The sequence below is a fragment of the Pinus tabuliformis genome, chromosome 2_1 (genome assembly GCF_031772625.1).
Source record: "Pinus tabuliformis cultivar Carrire ecotype Pingquan chromosome 2_1, CPIR1, whole genome shotgun sequence".
Taxonomy (NCBI): domain Eukaryota; kingdom Viridiplantae; phylum Streptophyta; class Pinopsida; order Pinales; family Pinaceae; genus Pinus; species Pinus tabuliformis.
The window spans coordinates 758,599,255-758,614,114 of NC_142299.1; the positions used below are offsets into that span (position 1 = coordinate 758,599,255).

Below are 14,860 nucleotides of genomic sequence, written 5' to 3' on the forward strand. Positions count from 1 at the left end.
GCAAATGTGGCTCTTCCTCCGAACAGAGATATTTGATAAATCCTAGATAACGCAATCTAAAATCTTGGACTTGGTATGGGATAAATGTTTAACGATAAAGTTTGGCTGCAGCTTTTCGAGGAGGCAAGAAATTTAAATGATATAAAAAATGTGGGTTGCAGTGGAGGGTTATTTGATCTTAGGGGATATATATATTATAATGAAAGATTACGTGGATAAAAGTATAATTTCTCAGACTCATGATTTATGTGGTGAATTGATTCGGTAAAGGTTAATATGAGAGGATGGTTGAGCTTAAGGAAAATTTGGTAGTGAAGACAATGAAAATAGAAGGTATGACAGGAAATGAAAGTGTGCGTGGGTGGTGATGAGATGCAGCATGACAAGAGGTTTCAAGTTCCCTTAATAAATCAGTGCAATATTTATGCTGAGAGGACAGGAAATGAAAGTAAGGTGAGATGAAGGAGAAAAATTAAAAAAATCAAAATAATAGTATGGTAGACATTAGAGATGTTGCAATGTCTTGTTTAATATTTTGACTGGGTCAAATTACATAAAATTAGAAATAAAAATAAAATATAAACATATAATTAATAATTATATTTATAATTATAATTATAATTAATAATTTAACCATCCTACATCCATTTTAACTCGATCTACCAAGCGCCGAAAGAGATCAAACCTCTCAAGATGCAAACCTCCTTTAGAGTGAAAAGAGATTTGATCCCCCTCGGCACTTGGTAGATCCAAATTTAAAATGGATCTAGACTTGTATATTAGTGCCTTTTGTCCAAGCCCAGGTTTCCCAAAAGTTGACTTTCTGATGGCCTTTGTCTAGTTTTCCACTTCCCAAAGACAATGAAGCATATATTTGGGAGTGTTCATTTGTCAAGCAACGTTTAAAGTACCTTGAGGATTAATTTCTAGTGTTTCTCCAGGGCAAGGTCCACTAGCTCTCTCTCTACTATGTTTGGAGGCTATCACTTTTAGGTTGGTCTTACATTTACAGGGATATGTTATTGCCAAGGATCTTGGCATTTTTTATTCTTTTGGAAATTAGATGCAAGGCCGTTTTTCTCATGAGTTCAGTTCTCTGTCTACTTTTTGTTTTGTGTGGAAAGATGACGTCCACCATCAGCTCTTGGCTACGGTGTGCTGCTGATCAAAGATGCTCAATATTTGGATCCTGCAGTGTATTCTGATTTTATTTCAGCATTAGATGCTCTGAGGAAGAGGTTGTGATGTTCATTGTATATACTATATAAGCTTCCTACATATTTTTGTAGGTACTTTTCTGTAAATATATGACTATTTTAAAAAAATCAAAATAGTAAATGAAGTATTGAATTGCTTTTATGATGCTAAATTGGTTTTGATGTAAAGGAAGCCAAGATAGGTACATATAAGGTGATAATGTCATGGTGAGTACATAAAATTTGTAATTGTTAGATACTTTTTAGAAGGCCATCCCTGAAAGGAGACAGTCCCCTTATTTCTAGGGATAGATATTCATCATAGCAACTATACCTTATTTGAAAGAAATCATACAAGATATTGATTATTATCAAATGAAACAGTCACAACTGCCTCTGATGTCTAGTTGATTCAATGTTAATCGAGTCAAACACTGTAGAATATTTGACATCTTCAGTCTATTTTAAATTTTTCCCAGATGTAACAACGTAGAAACAAATTTGTTCTTTGATATGATGCAGTTGCTTCTTGACTACGATGATATGATAAAGATACCATACATAAGAGACTGGATTGAACAACTCAACAGAGATGTACCAAATGTAAGGTATGTTTAGAAATGTCCATCCCTTTCAACAAAAGAATATACCCCAGTTAAAAATCTATTGTTTCTACTGTCAATATGGCAAACAAAAACATAATGCAACTGGAAAGAACATTTTGCTTTCGTTTCATCATGTTTCATTGCTTGATCCATTTATTCTTCATATGAAATTAGTTCAAGTTTCTATTGTACGGCTTTGGAATCCCTCTGAGCTCTTTCTTTTGCTAAAAGCAAGTTTTCTTTCCTTAGCATTTTTTTTAATTGTCGAGACATGTTTTTGGATCTGTCTGTTCTCGACAGATAGCGTGAATATTTCCAAGTGAATAATCCATTCTATGTTTGCTTGCACACAACTTGCTACACGTAAGCTTTATTATAAGAAATAATATAGTTAAACAGTAAACTACATCTTGCAAGTATGATAGTTCTACAAGAAAGGTTCCATCCGATATCATGTTTTAATCAGCATGTTGGAGAGAATGTCATGTACTCTATAATCACAGGCCTCGTTGTTTTGAACAATCAAGATTGACTTTGAAGCTGTAAGGTGGGTCAATTGGAAAATATACCTTCAGAGTTGTTTAAGTAAACTACCTAGATGTTCCATAAATAAAATACTTTCTCTGAAATTATTTAAACCAGTCCATTTGTAGCTCTTTTTTTCGAGAAATAAATCTTATATACTCTTTGGTTAAGCTGCTGTGCTATTAGGTGTGTATCTACACCACTTGGGAGGATTTGAACCTAGGTCTTGGTGTTAATACAAGCCCAATCACCTTGCTTCTTGCCACTAGCTTTTCAGAACAAAACTGTATTTTTTCCCAGAAAATAAGGCATGGACAAGAGTTGGCTTGTATTTCTAAGGGTAGCTTATTAATCTCGTGTTGAAAGCCTTTGACCATCTTCCTTGTCATTAAACTGAATCATAGAAGCTCTAGGTAAGTCTTTTCAAAATATGTACAAAGTAGTGATGTTTTAATGTATTATATGGACAAAATGATGGTTTTTTCAAATAAAATGATTATACTTTTGAACGTAATGTTAAAAGGAAAATAACTCAGTTTTCCTTCATCATTTATCATCATCCACTAGGTAAATCATTGCACCTTTTGTATAAAAGTGCAATGAGTTGGTTTAATACCCCAGTGTACCTTTGTACAAGAGTCCATTGAGGTGGTTTACGCACTTTTTCAATGCATGAATTTTTTCTGATGAACTTTATGTGAACACAAACCTCTCTACACCTTGTAGTGACTTTCTCCATTCTCCAAAAGGCCAAAAAGACATTTGGCGGCCAGATATTAAAGCTGTGTCAGTTGTAGGACATTTGGTAGCATGCATGCAGTATTGAAGGCCTTGCCTTTAAGGGGATCACGTTAAAAGAAATGCCTTACTGAAAGGACATTTGTTCTTATCACTTTATCTGGTGATCATATATCAATCCCGATGTATAGATCTATTGATTGGACATTACAAGCAGAATTGCTGAGCTGGCAATACTGGGCACATTTGTGCTTTTCATGTTTCGGATGCTACAGTACTAAATTTACAAGGAATGCATCACAACGGAATTGCAACCTCAAATTCATGCATAGGTGTTAGGAATATAAGGTTAGATACTACATGTAGTCAATGATGCAAACATTGACATTGGGATAAAATCAGCAAGGGTACGGAAGAGTAAAAAATCGTAAAAATCAGGAAAATATTGGTAAAAAATGGCAAACATACCATCAAAATATCAGTAAAATTCTGGAAACACTGGCTAGGCCAAAAAATCGCAATTTCATGATAAAATCGGGATGTTATCAGGATCTTCACAACGCTGCATGTAGTCACTGTTACCCACCACCAGTGGGTGACCCCTATAGGAGAAATTTTCTCCTAGATTGTCTTCAGACGACAGCTAGTAGCCCCTTGCAGCCACCCGATAGCTCAATGTGCTATAATTCTCTGCCACCTGAGCTAGCCATTGTGTGCCCTCGCTCATCTGTTATGATCGTATGTTTGAAGGTGGGCCATCCAACCCCAAAGATATGATTTTTCATTATGTAATTGGGTGTTTATGCTTGCTTTTCTTGGGCACATTTGGGCATGGATTAATGGGGGGATTTGGCGGAAAGAACGGGCTTTGACTATACTCTTATTCCCTTGCCTCAACTTGATGGTTATTCTTGTATCCTAATCCCGTGAGATCTCCTTCATGGGTTGTTAGATTTAGGGGTGGCACTACATGGGAAACTTGATTTTGGTTGCATGGTTTTGCTTCCCGACACCCTAAGAAACCGGATTCGTTCATACCCCCTGGCGAATCCCGAATCGGTCGAATCCGACACGATTCTGGTCGGATTCGTGTCCAAATTGAAGGGCACGTCGTGTCATTTTCTGACACGTCGTGTCACTAACGTGCCGCAATTTTCCCAAATCGTGTCACGATTTTTGTGCGTGTCCTGTCTTTCTGATTCGTTTTGCTAGGTTTTAAACGGCTTGGTTGACGGGTATGCAAAGACAGTTGGTGCGGCAAGTTGTGTTGTTGCGGCGAGACAAGGAGCGGACTCTCAGCGCTGAGCGAGGAGAATCGACCTGTAACCCATTGACAGACAAATAAAAATAATAAGCATCTGTAGTGGGATTGATTGAAGTGCGGATTGAAGTGACCATGGTCCAGGCGGTGTCAGCAGTGCATCTAATTAGAGAGAGTACGATGATCCATGTGAAGACGAGTATGAGAAATTGAGAATGTAGGCCGTCGACACGTCGGGATACTTAAAACATGATTTTCTCTTGTTGAAATTCGGTGAAAGCACCACCTGCACGTACAGGATCCCTAGCCCGATGTTCAGGAAGCTCAAAATATGTATTGGTTCAGATCTAATTTTAGTAAAACATATGTATTTGGTTCAGGTTTAATTTTAGTAAAGCATATGTATTGGTTCAACTCTAATTTTAGTAAATATAAAGAGAGTAAGGAATATGATTGTTTTTAGCAACTTTGAGGATGATTTTTAGTTTAATGAATTTTAATGCAATATTTTTTTTGTTTTTTTTTTTTTTTTATAGTTATCTAGTATTTAACTTTATAGCTAACATCACATTAGATATAGCATGTGACTCATTATATCATTAATTAAAATTTGTATAAGAAATATGCTAATATCTAATTTTTAATGTATATATATATATATATATATATATATATTTTTAAATATATTATAAATTTATATATATATATATATATACATATTTAATAAAATAATATATAACGTGTCGTAACGTGTCCTGTTCCGGGGGGTCAGCGTGTCCCGAATCCGACACCACGAATCCCGAATCCTACGTGTCCCGAATCCCCGTGTCAGGTGACTTAGCCGACACCATATATCTCACTCCCCTCCACTCATTACAGGCCTTTTTCACATTTTCCCCATTTGGGTCCACATTTGTCCATTGGGTCCACAAGGTGTTAGTCCCTCCCTCCCCTTTTCCACAACTTGGGTCGGGCCTGGAATGATGCCCTAGAGGTTGACATAGCTAGAAAGAAAGATAAAAGCATAATATGGCCACTTACAACAAGAAATATGTTAAGTTTCTACTGCTCTATGTTGCTACAATCACTTTAGCCCAATTCTTAACTTCAATTAGCAATCAATTTAATCTTCCAGTAATCAATAGCAATTATAGATAGAATAGTAAATGCAATGTACAATAAGAGAAAATCAAAAGCAATGACAAGAGACCAAATTTGGTCAAAGACCAGGGAAAAACCCCATAAGGGGGAAAACCCTTACAAATTCTTCTTCTTATTAGATTGTTGTAAAATGTTCAGCAGAGAGTACAATGTTCCAAAATCAATGGGTCAAAATCAATCCTTTGACCAACCAACAAAGTCGACCAACCAATATCAAATGATGAGCCAATAGTCAAATCTGGTCAAAGTCAAAGTTTGCACATCTGTCTAAATCAACAACAGTCAAATGTGCCCTAACTATTCTAAGTCAACAGTCAAAACAATCCTCCAAGAGCTCGTTCAATAGCCAACAAACTCGACCTTCAATGCTAGCCAAACCTCAATCGAAACAACTCTGAAAAATCTTAGTCAAACCTAGTCAACAAAGAGAGGTGGTATGTGGTCAAAGCCTATAGTCAAATATGTGTTCAACTGCAGTCAACGTACCCAAAAAACCTCGGTCTTTGTGCCTAGAAATTCAGCCTCCAAAATAGTCCCAAAAGGTCAAGTCAAACAAGGCCCAAACACCAAAAGTCAACACTGGTCAAAGTATTGGTCAAAGGCAGATTTCTGCCTCCTACAATTTGTCCTTTCTCGTCTTCGCATGTGTGGATGAAGACCTGCAATATCTCAGATGTATCGAACCTCCAAGAAGAAGAATGTATGATGAGATGATATCCAAATGAGAGCAATTTGACTTGTATTTATAGGTGTTGGAGGAGGGCTAATTTGTCCCTTAGGTCGACCTTGACTTTTGTGCCATTGTGGGTTTTCACATCAAAAATACATTTTTCCTTGACCAAATTGAGTGCTTCAAAGAGCAATTTTGTGTCTCTCTAGATGAGGAATTATGTCCAATAAAGGGAATTTATCTTTGAGCTGCCAAATTAACACTCCTTCTCAGCTAGAGAGAAATTTCTAACTGCAAAATATGTCCCATCACAAATGTCTCATTATCATCAAGTCAAATGTTGTCTCTGAATCTAAAAGAAGAAGAATTTGACATCATAGGGGAGCTTAAGCAACAACCCTCTATCCAATGACAATAGGTGAGATCCATGTACCAGGCAAGGATCGCGTCCATCCTATTGTTGGATCAACAGGCGAGACCAAACTTGCCATAGAAGGAAATGATCACATCCATCCTATCATCCAGTGATAATTGGGTGAGATCCATCTACCAGTAAGGAACACATCCATTTTGTTGTCTAGTCAACAGGCGAGACCAAACTTGCCATATAAGGTAGAGATCACATTCATCCTAATGTTCGTTGATCTTCCCAAGTTGATCCTGAAGAGTCAAGTGGTAGAACACTTGCATCCTCTATACTTCAGCGAGATACCACTTGCTATGCAAGGATCACACCATCTCAAGTCATCTCAACCCATTGGCCAGACGGGCAAGCAATCCAAACAAGCCCCTGCTTGTGGGTAGGATGCATACTGGGGTATACTTTGTCAATCATGATAGGGGGAGATACCCAACTTGTCATAAATGACAAGGATCAAGCACACCCTATGGTGATAATAGGCGAGATACAACTTACCTCAGGGGGTAAGGATCACAACCATCCTATTGTCTAGAGATTCATTAACCCCAGGAGCTCTCAGGCTCAACTCTTCTCCCTATTAGCTCAAATAGGGGGGAAGAGCTATGCTCAGTGTTCTCGATCAGCCAGGACCCTTACCCAAGAGGGTCACATACATTAGTCCAAGCTTCTCTCTAAAGACCAAGAACTTCCCTTTCGGCAAAGCCTTGGTGAGTATGTTTGTTATCTACTCGTCAATTGATATGTGATGGAATCTTACGACTCCTCTCTATACCATGTCTCAAATATAGTGGTACCTGATCTCAATATGCTTGGATTTGTCATGAAATACAAGATTCTCTGCCAATCAAATCCCACTCTTGTTGTCGCAATATATGACTGTAGTATCCAGGACCTGCTCAAATAGCTCTCCAAAGAGCTTTCTCAACCAAACTGCCTCACAACTAGCCATGCTAGCGGCAGTGTACTCTTCCTCAACCGTGCTTAAAGCTACAGACCTTTGTTTCCTTCCTCATCCAAGATATGATCGCAGACCAAGCTAAAACAACAACCTAAAGTGATTTTTCCGTGAATAATATTTCTAGCCCAATCAACCTCAGTGTATTCATGCAGTCATATATCTTTGTTAGAATATCTTAGACCAAGGTTAATTGTCCCATGCAAATATCTCAGTATGTGTTTGGCAACAATCCACTATGCATAGAGGGGCTCAATCATGAATTAACTCAAGGTGTTCACTACAAAGCATATGTCTGGATGGGTGTTCACAAGGAACATCAGTGCACCAATCAATTGTTGATACTCAAGTGTGAAAATTCCTAAACCGAAATCCCTACTACCGCAACTGATGATATTTCTCCTATTTGTTAAATTCCTTTAAACAGATTACTTGCAATTTCCTACGGGCAAATATCGAAATGCATACACTACAACCTTCACTTAATTAGATATAATGCGGAAACAAGAAACTGAGCAAGAAAGAAAATACAACACAAGTGACACAGTTGTTTTTGGACAAAAGTCCCCGGAAAAACCCAATGTGGGAAAACCGGTGCAACAGATCTGAGGGTTTTTATTATTAAGTAGAAGTTATTTCTAAATACAAACTCTGGATGCCTTGCTGGCAATCCAGTACAGAGAATATCACTCGACAAAAGAAATTAGTGAGATTACCTCACTCTACGCTACAAGTCTCGGCTGATCCAGTAGCTAAACCAACAAGTCCCCAGCTACCTTTATGCTGCCCCTACAAAGTCACTCTGTGATCCTGCGTCATTGCCTTTGACGCACTGTGTCACCTCTCTGTGATAGATTGATTTGCTCTCAGGAGCTTCAACTTCAGCCCTCCCAGCTCAGAACGTCAAACCCCCAACAAAATCTCGGACTTCTGCTTGGAAGGCACTGCGCTGCTCTGTGTGAGCCCTTCCTGGCTCTGCGTCACCCTCACTGGGCACTGCGTTGCCTCCTCTGCATCTTTCTCTGCCTCTCTGTTGTGTATTCTTGGCTCCAGAGAAGATTCTCCAACCAAAACTATCTTTGCCCCTCTCTGCGTGATCACCACGAAATCACTGTGTTGCTCTCTGGCTCAGCAATTCGATTTGACTGATCAACTCTCTGTGTGTCTTCCAAATGACCCTCAAGCCTCCTTAAATAATCTTCTCGTTGACATTCAACGACCCAGATTAGAAGCTAATCAATGGCTAAGATCATTTCTTCTTGATCCTCGTCTTCTTCTAGAAGTTACATCCACAGTTAGATTAATACCCATTAATTATTTTAATTTCCTAAGTTTAGACTTAGGGACCCATTAAAAATAATTAATTATTTTAATAAAACTGTCTCCGGGTGGAATTTCCCAAAACGCTTTCTAGGTTCTTTGGAATACATGTGCCCAAGCCTCCCTGCAAAATTTGAGACTTAGAGCACATCTGATATTACCAAAAATCAACACTCCCTCTTGGCGAGGAATGTGCTCTAGCAATACTTCCCATTGAAGCATCACCCTGACTTCATAACAGTGTCCTCTACGACGCTGATGTCTGACATGTCCACCAACTACTGTGTTGCTACTGCAATTGTACTGCTGCTGACACTGCCACAGTCAACACTGCATCCGTACTACAGCCCCCTCTCAAGTGTTACTGCTAATCACTTCATCTGCACTGCAACCTCTTCCAATTGCTGCTGCTACTGCATCAACAACGGAAAAGCATCCCAAATTACTAAACAAGTGTTCAGCATAGATGCATCTCGATGCCGAAGATCTAACTATTGCTAGTCGCACGCTATCCCTCTGAAGTCACTGCGTTGTTGTTGCTACTACACTATGCCTCCCTGCACTGCTGCAACTCTGCACTACGCTTCTCAGACTTGGCGTTCTAGCCACTGCATTTGTCGCTCCAACACTCCTCTACACCAACTAACATTGGTTCATTCTTCTACTTCTGCTTTGGGCTCCCGTAGCAAGGAATTGATTCGAGAGGTGGGTTCCTCAAGAATCATGCCCATCTTTAGCTCTTTCGAACTACAGCGCTAAATCAGCCCACCTCCCTCCTGGAGGTATCTCGGTTGTCATGGCAAACTCCTCCTCAATCTTTGCGGGTGCAGCCTTCGGATTGTGCTTCTCATCTTTGTCCTTCTTCCTGAGAGGACATTGTGTTGCGTAGTGATCCATTTCACCACACCTGAAGCATTTGATCTTCTAGATGTCCTTCTTCCGCCTCTGCTGCCCCTTTGATGCAAGGGTTGCATTCTCTTCCATCTCCTTGGGCTTCGACCCACTATTGTTGCTTTTGTCAAGCTTACACTTGACTAGATCTCTCCTCAACTCTTCCTGCTTGAGAGCTGCCCACATAATATCCCAGTCTAGCAAAGCTGCCCTGCCCAGGATGCTCTGGACAAAGACTTGCCACTCTTTTGAGACTGAATTTAGGGCCAGTCTCACCATCTCAGAACCTTGAGCTATAGATCCCACAACTGCTAACTCGTCCTAGGTTGTTGGAAATAATACTGAGAGGGGGGGGGGGGGGTGAATCAGTATTTACAAATCAATAACTTTTTCATTTCCATAATCAGATTTATATACACTACTTCAATGAAGGGAACTCGCGTGTGCACGCAACTGTTCTTAAGGCAACCAACGTATATCCAGTGAGTTTATTATTCAGTTAATTCATCATATGTTGATCTTTAATCAGTGCATCAGTGGTTTATTAAACATTAAACAGTAACCATGTGCAGTAATAACATAATAAACCATCACACATAAGCAACACACATAAACACCAAGATTTAAGGTGGAAACCCAATGCGGGAGAAAAACCACCTGCTGCTGTTGTCTCTGTCTTCTTTCAATATAAATAATAATCTGTTTACAATCTTGTACTAGTGCAGACTCATACTAGTATGCAGACATCCACCTGTAGAAGGCTACAACCTTCTCTCATTTTCCAGCTTCTAACATAACTGAATCAACCATTCATTCAAACTTAATCAAATTCAACCAATCAACTGGAATAGACAGATCATTGTAACCAGTACACAGATCTGAAACCAGAACACTGCATCAACAACCAGAACTAATTGTAACCTCAAAAGGCATGTATCAGAATGTATACGCTCCTTCAATGAAGCAAACCTGTGTGTATACGCTACTTCCTTTTGCCCAACTTGCGTATACCTCTAAAGATACTGAATCATAAAACCTCTGAACCACAAACTGTACCAATCAATGACATTCTGAAGATCTACTGTCATATTACAGAGTTCTAAACAGATAGCAACAAGGATCACCCTTCTTTCTCAATCAATCAATCAACCAGACTCAATCTCCTTATACAATCAATTTTATTTTCAGATCTAATGAAGACATCATTGACAAACAATAGTAAAACAACAACACTGATATGATAGATCAGTCATCCCTGAACATCAAGATTTTCTTTTGCATACGCTACTTGGAAATTGGAATATCCGAACCAGCATGTATAAGCACCTTCACCAAAGCAAACCAGCGTATAAATCTGCAAATACTTACTTATAACATCACCTACAATTCCATACTTCAAACATACCCAGATCATCACATATAAAGGATAAAACGTGTGTTAGCCATCAGATCTAGCCTATCCATTATCAAATCACATAATGATAAGTCATTATGATCCTGATCCATCATTAGATCTCATCCATCATCAAACACTCAAGTGCATACTTAGTCTAGATCAAGCAAAGCATCAAAAACCCATAACATGCATATTTTCTTTTGATCTAACACTTCATAAGATATTCATTACTTGTGCACTTAGCCCTTTGATCGTCTCCTCCTTATATACTTAGATCTTTTGTCAATACCTCGAACCAAAACCTCGGACCAAAAACCTCGAACCAATACCTTGGACCAAAAACCTCAGACCAATACCTTGGACCAAAAACCTCGGACCAATACCTCAGACCAAAACCACACTTAGGATCTGTGGTATTCTTGGACGAGATCAAATAGTCGTTACTCCGCTCAATATTGTGGGTTAATACCATGGTATTGACCCTTGGTATTCTCTACTCTTGAAATTCCTTGATTTTCCAACCTATACGCGCTTTTCCTCTTGTGAAAGTGCGTGCATACGTATACGCTCTTTTTGTTATGTGAACCCACGTGTATATGCTACTTGGACAAGGTGAACCAGCATATACTTCTTAAACCATTCTCTTTCTTCAATTTCTTGATTCTGATTTGTAGTCCTTTGCTCCTTCATCCTATTCTTTTGTACCATTACTTTGTTCTCTCTAAATAGACCTATTATAATGCGATTTGCCATATTGCTTCTAAAATTATTCCTTTGAATTGCCCTGCATTTTGTCACATCTGTAAACAAACTGCCATGCATTCTGTCACATTTGATATCTCTCCTGAAGATTCATCTAGTTACGTAGATTCATCTAGTTACCATATACAAGTCAGTTGTTCTGCTACAAGTCGATTGCCATCAAGTACAACACATGCTTCATAATGCCAACATGGGTCTCCTGAAGCTTCATGAGGAATGGATCAATGCGCTCCCCCTTATGCATTTGTGCAGATCTTAGTTTCTGCTCTAAGTACATCTTCCACTGCTCGGAAGATCCTTGATACAACATCGCCAAGGCATCCCACATCTCCTTAGCAGTCCCTTTGCTAGCGATGTGACAAACCACATGATCCTTCACTCTATCAAGGATCATTCTCTTTGCCTTTGCCATTTATCCCTTGTACTTCTTGAGCGGATTTGGATCCACGGGCTTGGCCACCACGCTGTCGACGTAGGCCTTGAGAAAATGCTCATCTAGAAGGCATGACATCCTTGCCTTCCAGATCACATAGTGGGATGCCCCATCCAACTTGTCCTGATCTCACAACCCACTGGTTGGCATCTCTGCCACGAAAATGTCGAACTACTCCTCTCTGTTTCTTACTGTTGCTTCTCAGCCAATAAGAAAACGAACTTCTTGGCGGGAAGTTTATTGAGGAAAATTTCCCTCATTATGCTTCTTCTATCTCTTCTGATGGTTTTCTCCCCAGCAAACTGCTTGCAAAAAATTGCATCCTGCCAGCTCTTTCCTCAACGCTGAGGCTCTACATTGCTCCCTCTGGCATGGAAAAATTTCGGTCTGAAAGCCCTTCCTCTTTGTCGACTCACTTAGAGAGAGACTTTCCTCAAAAATTTAGCCCTCCTGGCTTGGACTGCGCAATCCCTCTCGGGATTCAAACTGCTGCCTCCTGCAGCTATTCGATCTCCTTCTCTGCTCAGCGCTGGTTTCTCTGGCTCTACTCTTTTTGTTTCACCTGCAGCTCTAATAGCATGTGAAAATTCCTAAATCGAAATCCCTACTGTAGCAACTGATGATATTTCTCCTATTTGTTAAATTCCTTTAAACAAATTACTTGTAGTTTCCTACGACAAATATCGAAATACATACACTCCAACCTTCACTTAATTAAATATAATGTGGAAACAAGAAATTGAGTAAGATGAACTAGCTAGGAGATGCTGACGGGAGAGATCTGAGCGGAGAATCGACTTGAAACCAGAGAATGGCGAAGGCGGATCAGCTAGCTCACGAGGTGAAGAAGGCCTAATACGATGCGGGTACCCTGAAGGTAGTACGGGCTGGTTATCAACATGATTTGCAAGTCTCAGATCGCATGGCAAAGCTCGTAGCCAGTGATCCTACCGCGAGGGCCGATGTCTCTCGGCTTATTGGATCCGCAGGCCACGAAATCTACAGGAATAGAGATGCAGCTACGGCCCTTGCCTCTGCGATCAAGCGGCCCAACAATGATTTTTGTCCTCTGATATCTGGAAGCCGTGATGGAAAGGGGATTGGTAGACTGGCTGTTAGGGGCCCAGCTGCTTCAACCTTCCCTATCGACCCCTGCCAAACCGACTCTGTCAGATGCATGAACTGGACGGCAGCGGGTTTTGGATCTGCAGGCATACCCATCGAATCTGCTGTTGAAGGAAAGAAAGGGGGGCTGCATGGTACAGATCCGCTCTCCCCTGTCCACAAATACTGCAGATCTGGCCCGGATCTAACCGATCTGGCCAAAAAACAAAAGAAAAGCCTACGCATGGGTACAGATCCTCTGCCTCCCACCGATCCAACGAGGGGCGGCATCAAACGATCGAAAGGGCGAACAACGCTTGGAGGGACAGAGCCAGACGGTCTAGAAGCGATTCAAATTTTCATCAGAACCCTGTCAGGGAATACAATCTGCATGCAAATAAGAACAGGGATGCTGATAAAAAACATAAAGGACGAAATTCAAGAATTATCAGGCATATCAGCAAGTCTGCTGAGCTTGGTCTATGCAGGACACATTTTACAGGAAGAATTTACAGTGCAGCATTATGGAATAGTGAGAGATTCAACAATTTTTCTAAGTATGAGGCTGAGAGGAGGAAGCTTTGGATCTAGCTCAAAGGGCACAGGTTCGTTCAAGGATGCTGTCAAAGGAAAAGGGGAAGCCACCAACAAGCCAGCGCCACCACAAGATCTGCCTGGTCCTTATATAGTGGAGCAAAGTAAGCAGAACCCAGTTCTGACAATCGATTTGCCGGAGGTAAACAACTTTCATGATGATCTCTCTTCCTTGGCAATCATTTGTAGATTCAATGGCTTCTGGCCAAAAACAGATGCTTTACGGCATTGGATCCACTCCACATGGACACCAAATTGTGACATCCTTTTATGCACAAAAGGTTTTTTATTGTAAAATTCGACACAGTTGAGGAAAAAGACCATGCCCTCCATGAGGGGCCATGGTTCTGGGGCAACGCAGGGCTCTTTACGACCCCCTGGTTTCCGGGATTTGACCCCTCCTCTATGGTGGTCTCCAAAATGCCGGTCTGGGTAAGGTTACATAATCTCCCGCTTCACTTTTGGCTTCCCAAAGTATTTGAAGCAATGGGGAATGCAATAGGCAAATACATCAAGCAAGATGTCGAAAGAATTGCCAGATGCATTCACACTTTTGCCAGAATCTGTGTCGAAGTTGACCTCAGTCAAGGGCTTCCTGACAGCATCATCCTGATCCATAACAACTCCTAGTGGAAACAACCACTAGATTACGAAAACACGGCCTTCAGATGCCGAGGATGTCAACAGACAGGTCATCTCCGTAATAACTGTCCTCAAGTCAAAAAGGAAAACAGAAGGAACGAGAAACAAGCAAAAAAACCAAGAGGCTGGCAAAATACAGTGAATCCAGAAGAAGAAACAGAAGACGAGGAGGAAGACAATCCTCCA

The 14,860-nt window shown here is 40.3% G+C and overlaps 1 protein-coding gene across 9 annotated transcripts in view; it reads left to right on the forward strand.

Annotated features, from left to right (window-relative positions):
• The window catches only part of PES1 (Esterase/lipase/thioesterase family protein), a 774,423-nt gene that overhangs the window by 717,847 nt on the left and 41,716 nt on the right, over positions 1-14,860 (forward strand). For all 9 annotated transcript variants that reach the window (XR_016253909.1, XR_016253908.1, XM_089403248.1 and 6 more), the window contains one exon: positions 1,719-1,804. Coding sequence is in view for 7 of the 9 variants with exons in the window: in XM_089403248.1 (XP_089259374.1) it covers positions 1,719-1,804 (86 nt within the window). In the remaining 2 variants the exon portion in view is untranslated. The remainder of the gene's footprint in view (positions 1-1,718; positions 1,805-14,860) is intronic.